Source organism: Cervus elaphus, chromosome 12, assembly GCF_910594005.1.
Source record: "Cervus elaphus chromosome 12, mCerEla1.1, whole genome shotgun sequence".
Classification (NCBI taxonomy): Eukaryota; Metazoa; Chordata; class Mammalia; order Artiodactyla; family Cervidae; genus Cervus; species Cervus elaphus.
The window spans coordinates 73124317-73142137 of NC_057826.1; the positions used below are offsets into that span (position 1 = coordinate 73124317).

The 17821-nt window shown below is 36.7% G+C and overlaps 2 protein-coding genes across 2 annotated transcripts; both read right to left on the reverse strand.

The window, feature by feature from the left end:
• Nucleotides 1-542: 542 nt before the first annotated feature.
• Nucleotides 543-1917, reverse strand: LOC122705179 (olfactory receptor 4K1-like). The gene is made up of 2 exons (XM_043920410.1): nt 1904-1917; nt 543-1470 (listed from the first exon to the last, which is right to left on the reverse strand). The coding sequence occupies exons 1-2, from the start codon at nt 1915-1917 to the stop codon at nt 543-545; spliced, it is 942 nt and encodes a 313-aa protein (XP_043776345.1).
• Nucleotides 1918-8732: 6815 nt separating this feature from the next.
• Nucleotides 8733-9662, reverse strand: LOC122705282 (olfactory receptor 4K1). The gene has a single exon (XM_043920551.1). The coding sequence runs from the start codon at nt 9660-9662 to the stop codon at nt 8733-8735; it is 930 nt and encodes a 309-aa protein (XP_043776486.1).
• Between the last annotated feature and the right edge of the window lie 8159 nt (nt 9663-17821).

Below are 17821 nucleotides of genomic sequence, written 5' to 3' on the forward strand. Positions count from 1 at the left end.
AGTTAGATGTGTTTGCTAATCTGATTTAATATGGAGGTATCTTTAGAAGGCTGCAAGATTTTTTAACAAGACCTATATAAGGGAAATTATAAATTCTAATATATGTAGTTACAGTTTTGGGGCTTCCCTCATGGCTCAGTCAAGAATCTGCCTGCAATGTGGGAGACCTGGGTTCAATATCTGGGCTGGGAAGATCCCCTGAAGGAGGGCATGGCAACCCACTCCAGTATTCTGGCCTGGAGAATCCCATGGACAGAGGAGCCTGGAGGGCTACAGTCCATGGGGTCGCAGAGAGTCAGATATGACTGAGCAAGTAAGCACAGCACAGCACAGTTACCATTTCAGGGAAGATGAAGTGAGCCACAGAACATCAAACTGGTAACATAATATGAGGTTCTGCACTGCATTTGCCAACTTTAGAGTGACAAATTCAGGTCTTATCACTGGAAAGACTAATTATGATAGAAACACAATGATAACAATTAAACATGTGCATTACAAAAAACAAGAAGAAAGGACTTGTGTTGCTTCATCACAGTTGTCTAAAAGGCTTCCTTGGAACCCACATGTTGGTTCCTTAGTTTCTTCAAGGCTTCCTTTACATCTTTATTCCTTAGGGTATAAATCATAGGGTTAAGAAGAGGAGTGAATACAGTAAAAAACACAGAGATAAATTTATCAATTGTGAAGCTTTCAAAGGGCCAAATATAGATAAAGATTAATGGGCCAAAGAACAGAACTACAACAGTAATGTGGGCAGACAGAGTGGAAAGTGCCTTGGATGTCCCACCAGAGGCTTGGCGATGGACAGTAGCCAGGATGATAGTGTAAGAAATGAGCAAAAGAAGAAAACAGATAAGTGACAACAGGCCACTATTTGTGAGCACCAGGATCTCTAGAACATAGGTGTCCAAGCAGGCAAGTTTAATCACGAGGGGGAGGTCACAAAAGAAATTGTCTACTTTGTTGGGTCCACAGAAAGGAAGATCTACTGTGAATACCAGGTGACTGGCTGAGTGCAAGATGCCAATGGCCCAGGAGACTCCCACCAGGACAGTGCACACTCTTCGGTTCATGATGGTCATGTAATGCAGAGGTTTGCATATAGCGATATATCTATCATAGGCCATGGCAACAAGAAGTACCATCTCACTGCCCCCAAAAACATGCAAAAAAAATATCTGTGACATGCATCCCTCGAAAGTGATGGTCTTGTGTTCACTGAGGAAGTCTGCAATCATCTTGGGAGTGGCAAATGTAGCCTGACACACATCAATGAAGGAGAGATTGCTAAGAAGAAAGTACATCGGAGAATGCAGTCGAGAGTCTGTAATCACTGTGAGAATGATAAGAATGTTTCCCAACACTGCAGCACCATAAAACACAGAGAAGATAAAAAAAAGGAAGAGCTGGAGTTCCCGAGAGCTAGAGAGGCCCAACAAAATGAATTCAGTAACCACTGACTTATTGCTCCATCCGTTAAATGAATCTGGGCTGCTCAAGTTAGCTAAAGGGAAGAAAAATAATTATTTATTAAAAAAATTAACTGATAATGGTATTATTATTATTTCTGGAAATTTATATTTTCCTTGTGTTATATAACTATACAAATTGTCATTTACTTTTGCATTTATGGATTGGCTAGATAAAAGATGGATAGAGATAACAGATTTATCTAATAAATAAGTCAATATGGAAGGAAGGGAAAATTTGATTTGATATTATATACCAATATACTTTTTATAGAAGTGTGCAAGATCTCAATAGCACTTTGAAAGTCCCATGTACCATACTTACACATTCAGATTAGAAATTCAAAAGATGAATCTGATGCCTTTTACAGAATCTTGGAGGGACAAGAAATTTAGGCCAAGTGCAAAGAGATGAAAATCAGACCAATTACTTTAGCAATGACATTGGAGAAATATATGAGATGTGGCCATGCATTTGGGAAAATCTACAGTGATAATAAGAGAGAGAAATTAATTTGTAACAAGTTAAACTACTATGAGTGACAAATTACATTCACTTTTCTATATTAAAAACAATTTGAGTTTTACATGATTTAGTAGTCAAAATATCTTCCTAGAAACTCAGAAGCATATGTTCTTTTCAATCACTCTTTATTTCTCTCCATATGATCTCCTTTTCACAGTAGTTGAATATAATATTATTTAATCTGACCTTCAAAGCATTTCAAAGATGGAACTGAACATAATTTAATTACTATGATATGTTTGTTATTTAAACTTATATTTGTACCACTTATCTTTGCTGGTGATTTTTTAATCTCTTCTTTCTGTGATGAGTTTATCACAATAACAAAAGTGTTTTTCCAAAGTCAGCTGAAAACATAATTTATATAATTAATTAGCTCAACAAATAATAAAAATTGCCTGCCCTGCACCATGCAACCTTATGGGCTCTGGAGGCAAAGCAATGGGAAAAAAAGCGGGGTGGGGATGGGGAATATGTCCCACCTTCACCCCAGTACTCTTGCCTGGAAAATCCCATGGACGGAGGAGCCTGGTAGGCTGCAGTCCATGGGGTCGCGAAGAGTCGGACACGACTGAGCGACTTCACTTTCACATTTGGTTATATTCTAAAGGAATGGTGGGACTGGCAGAGGCAATGGAGATAAAATATATATTATGTCATTTAGTGATAAGTGCTTCAGAGAAAATAAAGCAGGACAAAGGAATATGGACTAACCAAGTGGTCAGAAAAGCTCACCGGGCAGGTTACATTTCAGCAGCAACTAAAGAAAATGAAGAGCAAGCCTTGAGAGAATCTACTTCAGACAAAAGGAATAGCAAACATGTGCAACAAATTGTTTATGTGAAATAAGCATTCTCTTGAAAAACATCAGTATAATTTTGGCCAGTTTATTAGAAATTAAATAATGGAAAGTTAGCTTTTAACCTTACTATGAAATTGACATAATCGCCTTTTTTGAACAATAATCTGCCTCATAGGCTTAAACAATTTTAGAAAGCTGTAAATTCAGTCTTAAAATAAGGACACACACTAAAAATCTAGCCTTTTTTCTTTTCTAAAAAAAAATAGATGTAAAATTGCATTCCAAATTCTATACATATACTTCTATACACAGAATTTGAAAAGCAATTTATATTTTTATATAAATGCATGGTGATAATTGTATCATTCAAAATAGAATTGAAATGATCTGTGATTTCTTGTAAGAACCCTTGAAATGAAGCTTATGGCCAGATCTCAGAATCGGGGAAAATTTTTCTGTGTGTCTGTCGTCACATTCAATGACAGCTGGATGAGATATACTGTATTATTTATTCAAGGTAAGACATCCACACATTGAGAGCATTTTAAAATATAAAAATTACTAATTACTTTTTTGTATTATTCATAGAATCTTATGCCTTTTAAAACATCTTCCTATAGTGTATCAATGTATATACAAGGCTTGACAAGAGTTTTCAAAGTGATAAATGCAAAATCTATTGGCTTATTAAAATGACAACTTTTAGCCCCATTCTATTCTCTATCACCATATCTATTTTTTCAAAATAATTTAGCAATAGGCTTACCTTCACCTGGGTGCTTCAGTCCATCAACGTGTTAGCAGTGACAATAATCAGAACAGTCTAATGTTTTATTTCAGATTTTAGAATCTCATATACAAACTCCAAGTTCTTGTTTTAATTTAATTCTTATTTTATATTGGAGTATAGTTGATTTACAATATTGTGTTAGTTTCAGGTGTATGGCAAAGTGATTCAGTTATACATATACAAATATCCATTCTTTTTCAGATTCTTGTCCCATATACGCTATTACAGAATCTTGTCATCTCAATTCTATAATTACTTTGGTCCAGAATCCCTTTAACTCTGAATGTTAATATCTATATTTAATTTTTTGCTTCATGTGATGAAATTCCGCATACCAGTTTTGAGAGAAATCACAGGGAAGCAATAATAGGTTGAAGAAAAGAAACCTCCAAAACCTATTGGCTTTTTTTTTAAAAAATGATTGAGTCACAAGAGTCCATAAAACAATATTTGAATACCATACTGCTTCTGCTGCTAAGTCGCTTCAGTCGTGTCCGACTCTGTGCGACCCTATAGACAGCAGCCCACCAGGCACCATACTACACGCCCCCAGATATCAGATAACCAATCCCATGGATTGCAATAGCCAATTAAAAAACTTCCTTTATTAAGTGAGGTCATCTTGCTGTGGGAATTACTGCTACACTTCGAGTTGTTTTTCTCAAAAACAAGATGACAAAAACATTTAAGTTATTTGTCTATAATTGAAAGCAAAGTACACATCACAAGAGGGAAATGTAGTGACCTAGGAGTTTGCAACACCAGTTACTCTTGTTCAACAAGCTGTCTCCCTCCAAGTGCCTTTTTTCCCATGTTTAAAGTGACTAAGCCAGTAAATACTAGCCCAAACACCCAGAGCGGGAATATGTGTCATAAAAAATATAAATCTGGCAATGGGCCTAAGAGAATTAGAATCTTTTCTTTAATCCTTTGCTTTTTTCTTTTTATGGAAATTATCTATGATAACATTTTTCAAACTCCGTACCTTAAAATAAGCTACCCCTCAAAATCCAATATTTTAATTGCCTTTGCTCATTACTTAACCATACATTAGGATCAGAAAGAAAGCTCATTTAGGCATACAGTGGGTAATACTGCTTAGATGTGCAAGTAGTTTGCTTTTGGATTTTGTGGAAAGAGATCTCAGAGCAGTGAAAGGACTAAAGTCTGCAGAGAAGAGCAGGTGACAGCAAGGAAGGGAAACTTGGGGAGCCGGTAAAGAAGCCCAGGTTTCTTTGAATTCTCTACTGATAGACCAGCTTCCTTCTTGAGCTTTCTCTTTAATATTTCACAGATACTTCAATTCTTCTGTTTCCAAACCTATTCCCCCTTCACTCTGCCCCATCCCCAGCTAATGGCATTTCTTTTGCCCCAGCATTTTCAGCCAGAAACTTAGTTCCTTCCTTTTCCCCACTTTTTTTTCCTACATACTATTTTGTATTCCTCCAAAATATTCCCAGTTTATTAAATTATATTCACTTTACTCCCCTGTCTAAACCATCATCATTTTTCTCCTCAAATGTTTCAAGATCTTCTGATGATCTCAATTTTTACCATTGACTTTTTTGAATCAATTCCTCCAGTTTAATCTTTAAAAATAAAATAAAACCATAAGTCATGCCAATCTTTAAAATAAAGCAGGCAGTTATCTTAACCAGGAAAGTGGTTTTATTCAGGAATGGCAGACATATTGCAATTGCAAGCTGTGGCAAAACCATACACAAGCCTGGCAAACAGAAGAGAAGGAGGTCACTTTATAGAGAAACAGGAGGGCATTTGGAGGAGCTGGTCTGAACACAAGTTCATTGGAGGAAAGTGAGAGTTCCGAGCGGTGCTATCTCACTGGGTGAGCGGTGGTGGTTTCTCACTGTACTAAACTTCCACTTTTTATATGGTAGTTTTAATGTTTATTAATATGCTTGAGTCACTTGCAATTCTTTAATAATAAACTGCCTAATATTATACTTTGCTAATTTTTCTACTGGCTTCTCGGTATTTGCTTCAGTTCAATTCAGTCACCCGGTCGTGTCTGACTCTGCGACCCCATGGACTGCAGCACACCAGGCTTCCTGTCCATCACCAACTCCTGGGGCTTGCTCAGACTCATGTCAATCATGTTGGTGATGCCATCCAACCATCTCATCCTCCATCGTCCCCTTTTCCTCCTGCCTTCAATCTTTTGCCAGCATCAGGGTCTTTTCCAATGAGTCAGTTCTTCACATCAGGTGGCCAAAGTATTGGAGTTTCAGCTTCAGCATCAGTCCTTCCAATAAATATTCAGGACTGATCTCCTTTAGGATGGACTGTTTGGATCTCCTTGCCAGCCCAAGGGACTCTCAAGAGTCTTTTCCAACATCACAGTTCAAAAGCATCAATATTTTGGCACTCAGCTTTCTTTATAGTCCAACTCTCACATCCATACATGACTACTGGAAAAACCATAGCTTTGAGTAGATGGACCTTTGTTGGTAAAGTAACATCTCTGCTTTTTAATATGCTGTCTAGGTTGGTCATAGCTTTTCTTCCAAGGAGCAAGTGTCTTTTAATTTCATGGCTGTAGTCACCATCTGCAGTGATTTTGGAGTCCAAAAAAAATAAAGTCACTGTTTCCATTGTTTCCCCATCTATTTGCCATGAAGTGATGGGACTGGATGCCATGGGTATTTGCTTACTGACTTATAAAACCTCTTTACAAATTAAAGATATTACCCCTGTGGGTAATACTGCTGGTCACCTTATCTTTCTCTTGACTTTATTTGTGATGGAATTAAAAAAAAAAAACTAAAACTTTTGTGGAAATTAATTTAGTCATATTTGCCAATCTTTTTTTTTTAACTTTTCGGCTTTTGAGTTTTTTTTATCAAACTCAATGTGATAGGTTGTGCCTGATCACTTAAATCCCCAGTAGACCCAACAATGGTTAGAAAGTGGAAGAATGTGTCTCTGGTAGTACAAGGAACTGGCCAAATCAAATTGCCATCACAAATTCTAATTTCCCCCTTTCTCCCACTGTCTTCCCTTGCCTCCATCTTTCCTTGTGTCGCCTCCCCCTCCTCTACCTCAGTATTTGACTATTGAGGATCAGAATGACAATTTTTCAAGGAAACTATTGGCAACTCTCTATTTTCACTTGCAAGTCAGAGTTAAAAGAGAAAAAAATACTACCAACAATATCATGAATGCATTAATGTTTATTACATATGTAAAATGTTTTTGGCACTATATAAAATTTGTTTAAAAAAAAGGCATGTTAAAGGAACATTACCATGTTTGATATTGTACAAATAAATTTGACCTGAAATCTAAAGTCCCAAGAATCCTTAGCTAATAGTTAGTATCATGGTTCTAAAAGACTATCCATGTCTAAGACTCAGCTGGCACTCATTTATCATGCAGAGTTAATATCTAAACACATAGTCACTAAGTTGTGTCTTAAAATATAATTAAAATACTGAACCCAATGTGATAACAATTGCAAGCTTTCTATTTTCTGTTAAGTGACTCTTTTTTCTTTGGTGAATACATTTAGTCATTTTGTTATAAGGCCTTTTTCATAAGGCAAAGGGAGAAGTACATAAGAAACCTTTGGCCAGTGAATGAAAAATAATTTGTTGTTCAGTCGCTAAGTCACGTCTGACTCCTTGTGACCACATGGACTGCAGCATGCCAAGCTCCCATGTCCTTCACTATCTCCCAGTTAGCTCAAATTCATGTCCATTGAGTCAGTGATGCCATCCAACCATCTCATCCTCTGTCCTCTTTTTCTCTTGCCATCAATCTTTCCCAGCATCAGGGTCTTTTTCAAATGAGTGGGTGCTTCGCCTCAGGTGGCCAAAATATTGGAGATTCAGCTTCAGCATCAGTCCTTCCAATGAATATTCAGGATTGATTTCCTTTAGGATTGACTGGTTTGATCTCTTTGCTGTCCAAGGACTCTCAAGAGTCTTCTCCAGCACAGATTTTAAAACCATTATTACCAGGTGGTGCTACTGGTAAAGAACTTGATTGCCAATGCAGGAGATAATAAGAGATCTGGGTTCAATCCCTGGGTCAGGAAGATTCCCTGGAGAAGGGCATGGCAGCCCACTCCAATATTCTTGCCTGGAGAGTCCCATGGACAGAGGAGCCTGGCAGGCCACAGTCCATTGTATCGCAAAGAGTTGGACATGACTGAAGCAACTTAGCATGCATGCAAAGCATTATTACAGGTACAAGAATTTTACATTCTTTCTTCTGTTTTCCAAGAAATACAAAAGAAAAGATCTCAGACCTTATCCTCAGTTGCAAAAAAAATTTGTCATTTTTGTGCATTTGTATGTGTTTAGGTACATATCGAATTGACTTTTTCTGTGAATTTAAATATTCTATACCTGATGTATTTGCAGACAATTTCAAAGATATTTGCAATTTTTTATGACTAATGTAGAATTCATGATAACTAACTTTTTCTACTTAAAAATAAGTAGACTAGGGAAATAGATATGTATGCTGCAGTTAGCAGCAAATATCTAGAAAACATTTTGTAATGAATAGAAATGAGTATCAAATAATCTAGGAAAAACAGAAAAATTTTATTGGGACATAGCAGCAGATAGGAAAAACTATAAATATCCAAAAATTTTCAATACATGAGGAAAAGACAAGCTAACAAACATGCAACAAATGTATATAAGTGAGGTGAAATCTATGTTTTAAAACAATATTTTTCTACTATGTCAATTTATAGAAAAAAATATTCTAAATAAGTTGATAGAGGCTAACAGAAACATAATTTACTTGAATGTTTTGATTGCAAGGCATAAAAATCACACAAGTTCAATTGAAGAGAATCACAAACTTAGTAACATAAATAGATTTTATGTAGAATAGAATCTCTAAATTATGTAAAAAATATTTTAAAAGGTTACTAAATATTTTAAAGAGAATTTGTACTTTAGAATTATAAACTATGAAAAACTGGTTAAAATTAAATAGCAAACCAGGAACTGGTTTTATGTAATTCCCTTGCAGTTGGGAGAAAAATCCAATTCTGTAATTCAATAACCCCTGTCATTAGCAAAAATAATTGGCTTGATGCTGTGATCCAGTAGGGGCTCTTCATTTCCATTGCATATTTTTGTTCCTTCATGGTGTTCCCTAGTTTTACCAGAAGCTCACATGATGGTTTCTCAATTTTCTCATGGCTGATTTAACATCTTCATTCCTCAGAGAGTAGATGATGGGGTTCAACAGGGGTGTACAAACAGTGTAGAACACAGAAAGGAACTTATCCAGAGAAAGTCTGCTAAAAGGCCATATATAAAAATAAATGCAAGGCCCAAAGAAAAGAATCACCACTGTGATATGAGCAGTTAATGTAGAAAGTGCCTTTGATGATCCACTGGAAGAGCGGTGACGGACAGTTATCAAAATGACAGTGTAGGAAATAATTAAAGCCAGAAAACAGCTCAGTGATATCAGGCCACTGTTAGTTAGGGTCATAATTTCCATCTCGTAAGTATCCATGCAAGCCAACTCTATCACCAGGGGAAGGTCACAAAAGAAGCTGTCTACCTCATTAGGGCCACAGAACGGCAGATCCACTGTAAAAGCCAAGTGGCTCACAGAATGAAGAATACCCACAGCCCAGGAAATAAACACAAAAATTATACATAGTCTTCGATTCATAATTGTGCTATAGCGTAGAGGCTTACAAATGGCTATAAATCTGTCATATGCCATAGCTACAAGCAACATCATCTCACTCCCAACGAAACTGTGAAGAAGGAATATTTGGGCCATGCAACCCTCAAAGGAGATAGTTTTGTGCTCCACAAAAAAGTCCACAAGCATCTTGGGAGTGGCAAAGTTAGATTGGCAGATGTCAATGAAAGAAAGGTTACTGAGCAGGAAGTACATAGGAGAGTTCAAATGGGAGTCAGAGGAAACAATAACAATAATCATGATGTTGCCCAGAACTGATGTCACATACACTATTGAGAAGATGGCGAAAAAGAAAAGCTGAAGTTCCCAAGAATTAGAGAGTCCCAGAAGCACAAACTCAGATACCATTGATTCATTTGTGTGAGCCATGTATCCAATCTACTGTTACCTAAGTAAAAGAAAATCAGGAAAATGTCACTGTGATTGACACTGTATCTAGTATATATACAAAAGAAATATGATAAGTTTTCAATTAAAAGTTAATTTAATGAGACTATGTAAATAGTCAATAAACTAGTATTTAACGTCTATGACTGCTATGGAAAGTAGAAGTGAGAAATAAAGATAATTGGGTATGGACCCTATCATAGAGAGATAAGATATTCATTTTAAAAATGAAAATATAAAATCAGAAACAAGAAAACAATAACTGATAAAAGAATACCATAGATATTAGCAAAATGAATAAACTATGCCAAAGTGGTAACATATCATGGGATATATATCATTTTAGCTAAAACTATTTAAAAGCTTATAATTTGCTAGCCAAAACTGGCTAGGAAACGGCTATTTTAAGCGTGGGGAATAGCAGGACTAAAGCTACAAAGGTGAAAACATGAAAGACATACTCAGAGAGCCATGAGTTCAGTGGCTTGGCTGGAGGAGGGTGTGCTTAAGGAACAGTAAAAATGAAGCTGGGAGTGGTAGGTTAAGAGCAAATCATGGGTGCAATTAGCCTTGAATGTAACGCCAGTGGATTACATTAATGTTCTCGAAACTGAGAATCATAAAGTGTTTGACAGTGCTTTAGGAAGCTTAATAGAAGCAATTTGTGACAATGTTGAAAGAAGAGGCAATGGTAATACTCTGAAAGTTTCTGTGAAAATCAAGAACATTCCTTTCATCCTTTGAACAATAGTTAATCTGAGTTCACCTTCTGTTACAGAAAGACCAACGGTGAATGAGTCACCTATGTGTCTTCAATCTCTTCCGACTCTGCCTTTTGTCTCTTCCCAAACATGCCTGACACACCTGGATTTATCAAAATCTGTCTGTTCTTTTGGAAATATTTTATATAACAACATGTGGTGCATTTTGAACACAGATTTTCAAAAGAGAAAGTTTAAGTAATGTGTTAATTGCCTCTAAATTGTTTTTTGACATTTTGTCTTAATACATTGGGCACCATGTGGCCACTTGATCCCAGAAGAAAATCCTGCACAACCTCTTGTGGATCAGGAGACATTTTTGGCTTTAGCCCTGTGTACCCAATACAACAAATAGGTATTAATTTGTCACTATACTGACTGAAGTTCTACACCCTGTATTCTTCAGTGAAAGATATAACTAATACAACAGATATTTAAAAGCTTAAAAGCAAAACTGAACAGTAACCATAAATTAACCAATTAAAAATATTTAAACTGTTAAAAGCTTTAATTTATGTGATTATAACCTGATTGTTGAGGCACTAAATCCTACCCTTTCAAGGACTTCACTCAGTGCATTTGAGTTACAATCTCTAGTTTTAAGGGGAATCAGAAACGTAAGTTACTCAAGAATAGAAACGGATTAAAAAGGCATTAACTGACCTCATTACAAACTTCCATTATGCGATTCTCATCTCTGTGTGGAAGATTTGGGCCAGTGTTGGCTTTTCTGATCATGTATTTACATGAGCAATACAGAGGAGACAAACAAACATTGGAAAGGAAAGAAATTCCATTTTTAAAATTAAAATGAGCCTACAAAGCTACAGCTATTAATTTTAAACATATAAAATTTGAGGCCATGAGGGACTTCATATAATTTTCAGTCTCCTAGATAAAGCCTGACAAATATCATGATAATTTAGTGGAATAACATTAAAGAGAGAGAGGGAGAAAGGGAGAGAGAGATAGATGAAGATAAGAAGAAAATAATTAGGAGGAAGAGGAGACAAGGGGGGCAGAAGAGGAGAAGGAGGAAAGAAGAAGGAAGAGGAGGAAGAGAAAGCATAATGGTTAATAACCTGTAGTTAGTGGTATTTATTCAATCTTTAAAGATCGTCTCATCTTTTAAAAAAGTTTTTCTGAAAATATCCAAATTTTCTACAAAGTATCTCATAGATGATAAAATTTGTCATTTCATTTTTCAAATTACAGGAAACAACTACAAAATCTTCTCCACCCTAGTTTCCTATGATTTCTTAATCCAGGTAGAATAGACTAGGGTCAATGTTATATCTCATTTTTTTCTTAATATTTAAGGTAGTACCCATTAGTAAAAAAGGAACAACTAACTTTTGTCACTTTTCAGCTGTCTGACTGACACTAGAAGGTAGAACTAGAGTATTTCCAAGGCTGTTTTCATCTCTAAAATTCTAGGTTCAGAGGCAGTTATGTTATAGAAATATGTGGAGTTTATAAAAGACACTCAGAATTCCTTGGGCTAGGCACAGAGCACCAGAAAGTTATTAATGAATCATACACATTTTCATTGTCAATGTACGTCAGAAGAAATTCTTTCAGAATGCAAAGTACACTATAGGATAATTTCCTCATTCTTGGTGTAAGACCAAGTTTGAGACACAGAAGTTGACGTTACATCCATAGCCATCTCTAAATTATGTCAATAGATCTCCAAAACCATACGCATGCATAATTTTGTTTTCATTATTTTGTCTTACAATAGCTGATTACCTGTAAGCCTAACAGCAAAGCAAAAACAGTAAAGCATACCCTTATTGGCCATTATATAGCCACCCCTTCTTCACTCTAGGCAAATTATGTTAGTAATAACTGTTTTAACAAATGGCCAATTATCTTCTGAATAGAAAGCATAAAAAAATGGCATATAAGGGACAGGTAATGGTTATATCATATTTTCTTTTGTTTATCAAATATTGATCCTAGTATTATCAACTTGGCTGCCCTTCATATTAAAAATATTTGCAACATACTCTTGACTTGATGCATTTTAGCTTGTCCTGAACTGAGCTGTGCAAAAGCATACCCCTCAATTCTCCTGAAGTAGTGAGGGCTCTGCTCCTCTTGTCCTGGACTATATAAATACAATATCTAAGGTAACGCAATATAAAGCTTTCCATCCTCAATCCAGGAAACCCATTTCTTTGGGGAAGTGAGAAATCACCCTTTAGAGAACTGATGTCATCCAACAGTGGGAGTAATTAAGTTTTACAAAATAATTTTTCCAGGAATGGAAAAGAAAGGGAAAAAGTTTGTTACCAACTAGTTGGTGTATATGAAAGCAAAAGATTTTTTATCTCTGATTCCTAGTCAGCAAAGTAATTTTTCAATTCCTAACTTTCTGTCAGTAAAACAATCATCAATCCAGTTCAGTTCAGTCGCTCAGTCATGTCTGACTCTCTGTGACCCCGTGAACTGCAGCACGCCTGGCTTCCCTGTCCATCACAAACTCCTGGAGCCTGTTCAAACTCAGGTCCGTCAAGTCGGTGATGCCATCCAACCATCTCATTCTCTGTAGTCCCCTTCTCTTCCTGCCTTCAGTCTTTCCCAGAAGCAGGGATCAGGATCTTTTTCCAGTGAGTCAGTTCTTCACATCAGGTGGCCAAAGTATTGGAGTTTCAGCTTCAGCATCAGTCTTTCCAATGAGTATTCAGGACTGATTTCCTTTAGCATTGACTGGTTTGATCTCTTTGCTATCCAAGAGAGACTCTAAGTTTAGAGTTTTCTCCAACATCACAGTTCAAAAGCATCAATTCTTCGGCACTCAGTTTTCTTTATGGTCCAACTATCACATCTATACATGACTACTGGGAAAACCATAGCTTTGGCTATACGGACCTTTGTCAGCAAAGGTTTTAATATGTTGTCTAGGTTGGTCATAGCTTTATTCCAAGGAGCAAGCATCTTTTAATTTCATGGCAGTCACCATCTGCAGTGATTTTGGAGCCCAAGAAAACAGTCAAACTGCCTTACAAATGATCACCTAGCCTCAGAATGGTTTCCTCCAATCACAAGGAGCCCACTATTTCACAGGACATGCTTAGTCTATTGTTAGAGTGCTTAACTAGTTCTACGATCTATAGTTTAATAAAGGAAGCTTACTCCCACTTAAACATAATGTTTCTTCAAATATTTTAAGGCACACTCATATCTTCTACATGAAAAATCTATTCCCCCCACCAAAATATTTCAACTGCCTGTGAAATGAAAATATCTCCTGCCATATCAATACACAAGAAATGTCGATTTATCAGCGATTTCTGGCCTCCAAATGTGAATGAGGGCCCCAAAACAGAGCAGAATGCCTGCGATCCAGCAGATGCCACCACCCTATCCCCCATGGCAATTGCTGAAGAGCTGGGGGTTGCAAGAAATAGCCATCTGCCACACCTGCCACTCCATATGGTGAACAAGGAATTAAGGATGTAAACAATGTAGAAATGGGTTTTGGCCCTAGATAGCTGAGATGCATATGAAAGGAATGAATTCAGTGAGCCCGAGCCTTGCATCTTCCCATGATATCTGGTTTTCCTTACTACTTACGATAGTCTTTGATGTTCAGACTGCTTACCCACTTTGTCGCAAACTTCTATATAGCCTGATTCCCTCTCTTGCCTCTTTGGAGGTTTTCTCAGAGCTACTGAGATGCTGTTTCTCAGGCTTGGAGTCCTAAACATTCCCACCAAATAAAATAATTCTCAACTTTCAGTTTGTGACTATATTTTTTAGTGGACAAGTCTTTTCAACTATATTTTATATAATACATTGTCTAGATTTCCAAAGGTTGTGATGTAGATGTAAGTTTTAAATGGCCATCTTTAAAGAGAGAGATTGAAATAGATTTCGCCTATCACTTTGCATGTGTATATGTTAAACGTGTGTGGGTAATCACACTTGAGTAAAATGTGTACTTACCTAAGGACACAAGAACAATGGCAAGTATTACAGCATTGACTGAAAGAGATCAATACTGGAAACAACCCAAGTCCATAAATTTGAGAGTAAAGAAATACAATATTTTAGTGTGGTGGAATGTATTCAATGATTAAAATTATTACATTATTTTTATAGATGAACATGTGTAAGATTAAAAACTTGACAAGGAAAACATAAGATCGGTAAAATTATCGTGTGCACATTTCTACAAACCAAACATATATATGGACACACATTGACTGATGTTAAAATGCACAACATAGAAGTTGTGATTTAAATTTTATTCAGGGACCTTACTGAAGACTACAGCCCAGGAGTGCTTTGATTAGTTGCTCAGTAGTGTCCAACTCTTTGCAACCCCATGGACTGTAGCCCGCCAGGCACCTCTGTCCACGGGGATTCTCCAGTGAAGCATACTGGAGTGGGTTGCCATGCGCTCCTCCAGGGGATCTTCCCAACCCAGGAATCGAACTGCAAGCTCCGGCAATGCAGGTGGATTCTTTACCATCGGAGCTACCAGAAAAGCCTGGAGAACAGCCCAGGAGACAGTCTCTCAAAGAGCTCTGAGGAACTGTTTGAAGAGGTGAGGGAGGAGCCAGGATACAAATTTTTTTGCTGAGAAAAACATGTAGTCAAACAAAATAGCAGATTACTGCTAATTCCAAAGGAACAGACATATCAAATTAATGCTTTTAGTGCTTCTCTATGTATAGAAAAATACAAGAATCTGAGGTCATTGAAAATTGTCCTTCAAAGGACAATTATCTAATAGACAATTATCTATTATCTTGACTATCTAGAGGTAGGTATCCAAAGCATAGAGTGCTACCAGTTTTTCTCCATTCTGAATTCCTCTCAGGTGCACTGTTGGTAGGTGACTGCAGTGGTTAAGGGTTTGATCCTTTTAGAGCTGATACAAAAGGCAGCATTTTATTTCTTTATACTAACTTCTTGTAATAGTAACTTTGTGCTTTGAATGGTCAGAATTAGTTTCTTTTGCTTGTAGGAAAAGAAAAAATGATTATCATTAAAATAGCTGTAGGGAAGCACAATTTGCTACCTCAAAATATTTCTTTGGCATGAGAATTATTTTGAGATGAAAACAAGTAAGATGCAAAGACTCAGGAAGAAACTTTGATTTTCCCTTTAACTGCCTAAAGAATGTAGACAGGATATGTTTTAGGAAGGGAGCTATTACCTTGATGGGCTTCCCAGGTGGTGCTGGTGGTAAATAACCCGCCTGCCAATGCAGGAGACACGTTTCCATCCCTGGGTTGGGAAGGATGGGTCCCATCCCTGGGTTGGGAAGATCCCCTGGAGAAGGGCACAGCAACCCACTCCAGTATTCTTGCATGGAGAATCCCATGGACAGAGGAGCCTGGTGGGCTAGAGTTCATAGGGTTGCAAAGTCAGACACGACTGAAGTGACTTAGCACAACACACTATCACCTTGATAACTATAATATGAACTAGGTGTATAGCAGGGAGGAACATAGCAGAGTCTGTTTGTTAAGATTCTTCTCAGTGTCCCATTGTCTCTGCACAGCTCAGCAAATATTCGTTTACCAAACATTTGCTTTTGTATTTCCATGTAAATTGCCTTCCTCTCACCATACCTGTATCCCCAACATCCTCTTTTCTCTTTAGCTGCAGGCAGTATTTAGGTGACGGTTTTAGCCATTTTGGTGAGTTACCCAGTTTTCCAGTTCTCTCACATGTATGTATGTTATTAAATTTTGTTTGATTTTTCTCCTGTTAACTGATATAGCTTCTTTGTCAAGAAATGGACAAAGGAGGGACTTCCTGGCATTTTAAAAAAATGTTAAAAATGGCTCACATCAAAAATACACATATTGTTGGAAAAAAAAAAGGAAATGCGCTAAGGAAAAAATATGTGTGTGCTAAGTCGTTCCAGTAGGGTCCAACTCTTTGCAACCCCATGGACTGTAGCCTGCCAAGCTTCTCTGTCCATGGGATTCTCCAGGCAAGAATACTGGAGTGGGTTGCACTTGGTTTCCTTTAGGAAGGAAAAATATACTTTTTATTAAAGGAATACCTGTAATTTTCTTCTAACCTTTCTTATTACCTTTTTTGATGAAAGGAAACACCAGACATAATTGTGACCATTGCTCTTTTTCTTGACACACATTGGCTGGAAATTCTTCTAACTTATCTGAAATTGTGTCTACTGCTAAGAAAGTTGTCAACTTCACCATTTAAAGGTAGGACCTTGAATGTGCAGCTCATAAAGAGATTACATAAAGAATTAAGAACAAAATGTGTTTTTCTCTACTATAGGAAAAATTGCTGGCTTTCCAGACATTCTTTGAAAAAACTTGGTTGAGATATAGATAGCACTTTATATCTCCTTGAGAGAGACCCTCTCAAGGAGAGGGTAAAGATACTTTGTTCACTTGCATACAATGTAAGTGAGGCCATGTGGGAAAATTCAAAATTTGGAGTCCTCTGACACGAACATTTCTTCTTCTGTGAAATTAGCTCTGGGAATTCAGACTCCATTTCTTAATGTTTAGCATTTTATTTCAAGAAGTCCATTAAGATACAAATTTAAGATTAATTCAATATTATATATGGCATATAGATTTCAATGTCAAAAATTACTCTACCAAATCAACTCACCCAAACTAAAAACCAACTGTCTTCACATTACAATGTATAGCTGAACAATAAAGTGCAACAATAAATAAATAAGGCAAGCAATAAAGTACAAAATTAGAGTTTTCATCCTTAGTATAAAAGAAAGACTAATATTTACATAATCTATTTGTCTTATATGAATTGAGAGATTTGGGAAAGTAAACTTAGAAGGTCTAATCAACAGTGATAATTTCCCTAACTGTCCCCAGAGTCCAGGGTAGAGATCCGTTTGTGGGGTCCTGATTGCTAACCAGGATGTATGTTTAACATTGATCATTATAACAAAGAACTTTGTATTTGGCCCACATACAAGGAGTGCTGCACGGCTCCTTATAGAACAGACTGAAAAGTCAGTGTTGAATTGGTCAGCTTTAAAGACTCTCCTCTCTTCTACAACTCGTAATTTCAGAGGAAACTGGCATTTCCTTAACTGATCAGAGAAAGCCCACTAAATATTTGAAAAGTAAACTTCCAATTATATTTAGTTCCATATTTTAAAGCACTGTTAATTATTGGAAAATAATATGGGATAGGCATAACTGATATTGGAGGAGAAGTCTCATAACCGAAGAATCTTCACTTAATTTTATGCACTTAAATTAGTGAAGCTGCTATCCTCTGGTTGGGAAAATTCAGTTTCAGATTCTTAAACACTATTTGCCTATATTGATTTTTAGGCATGTAAATTGGGAAACTCATAAGATTTTTTCAAATGTCTAAAGTTATCCCCACCAAGGAATCAGCTAC

Excerpts from the sequence above, each read along its gene's own strand:
- LOC122705282 (XM_043920551.1), bottom strand. The coding sequence starts at position 9,662 with ATGGCTCACACAAATGAATCAATGGTATCTGAGTTTGTGCTTCTGGGA.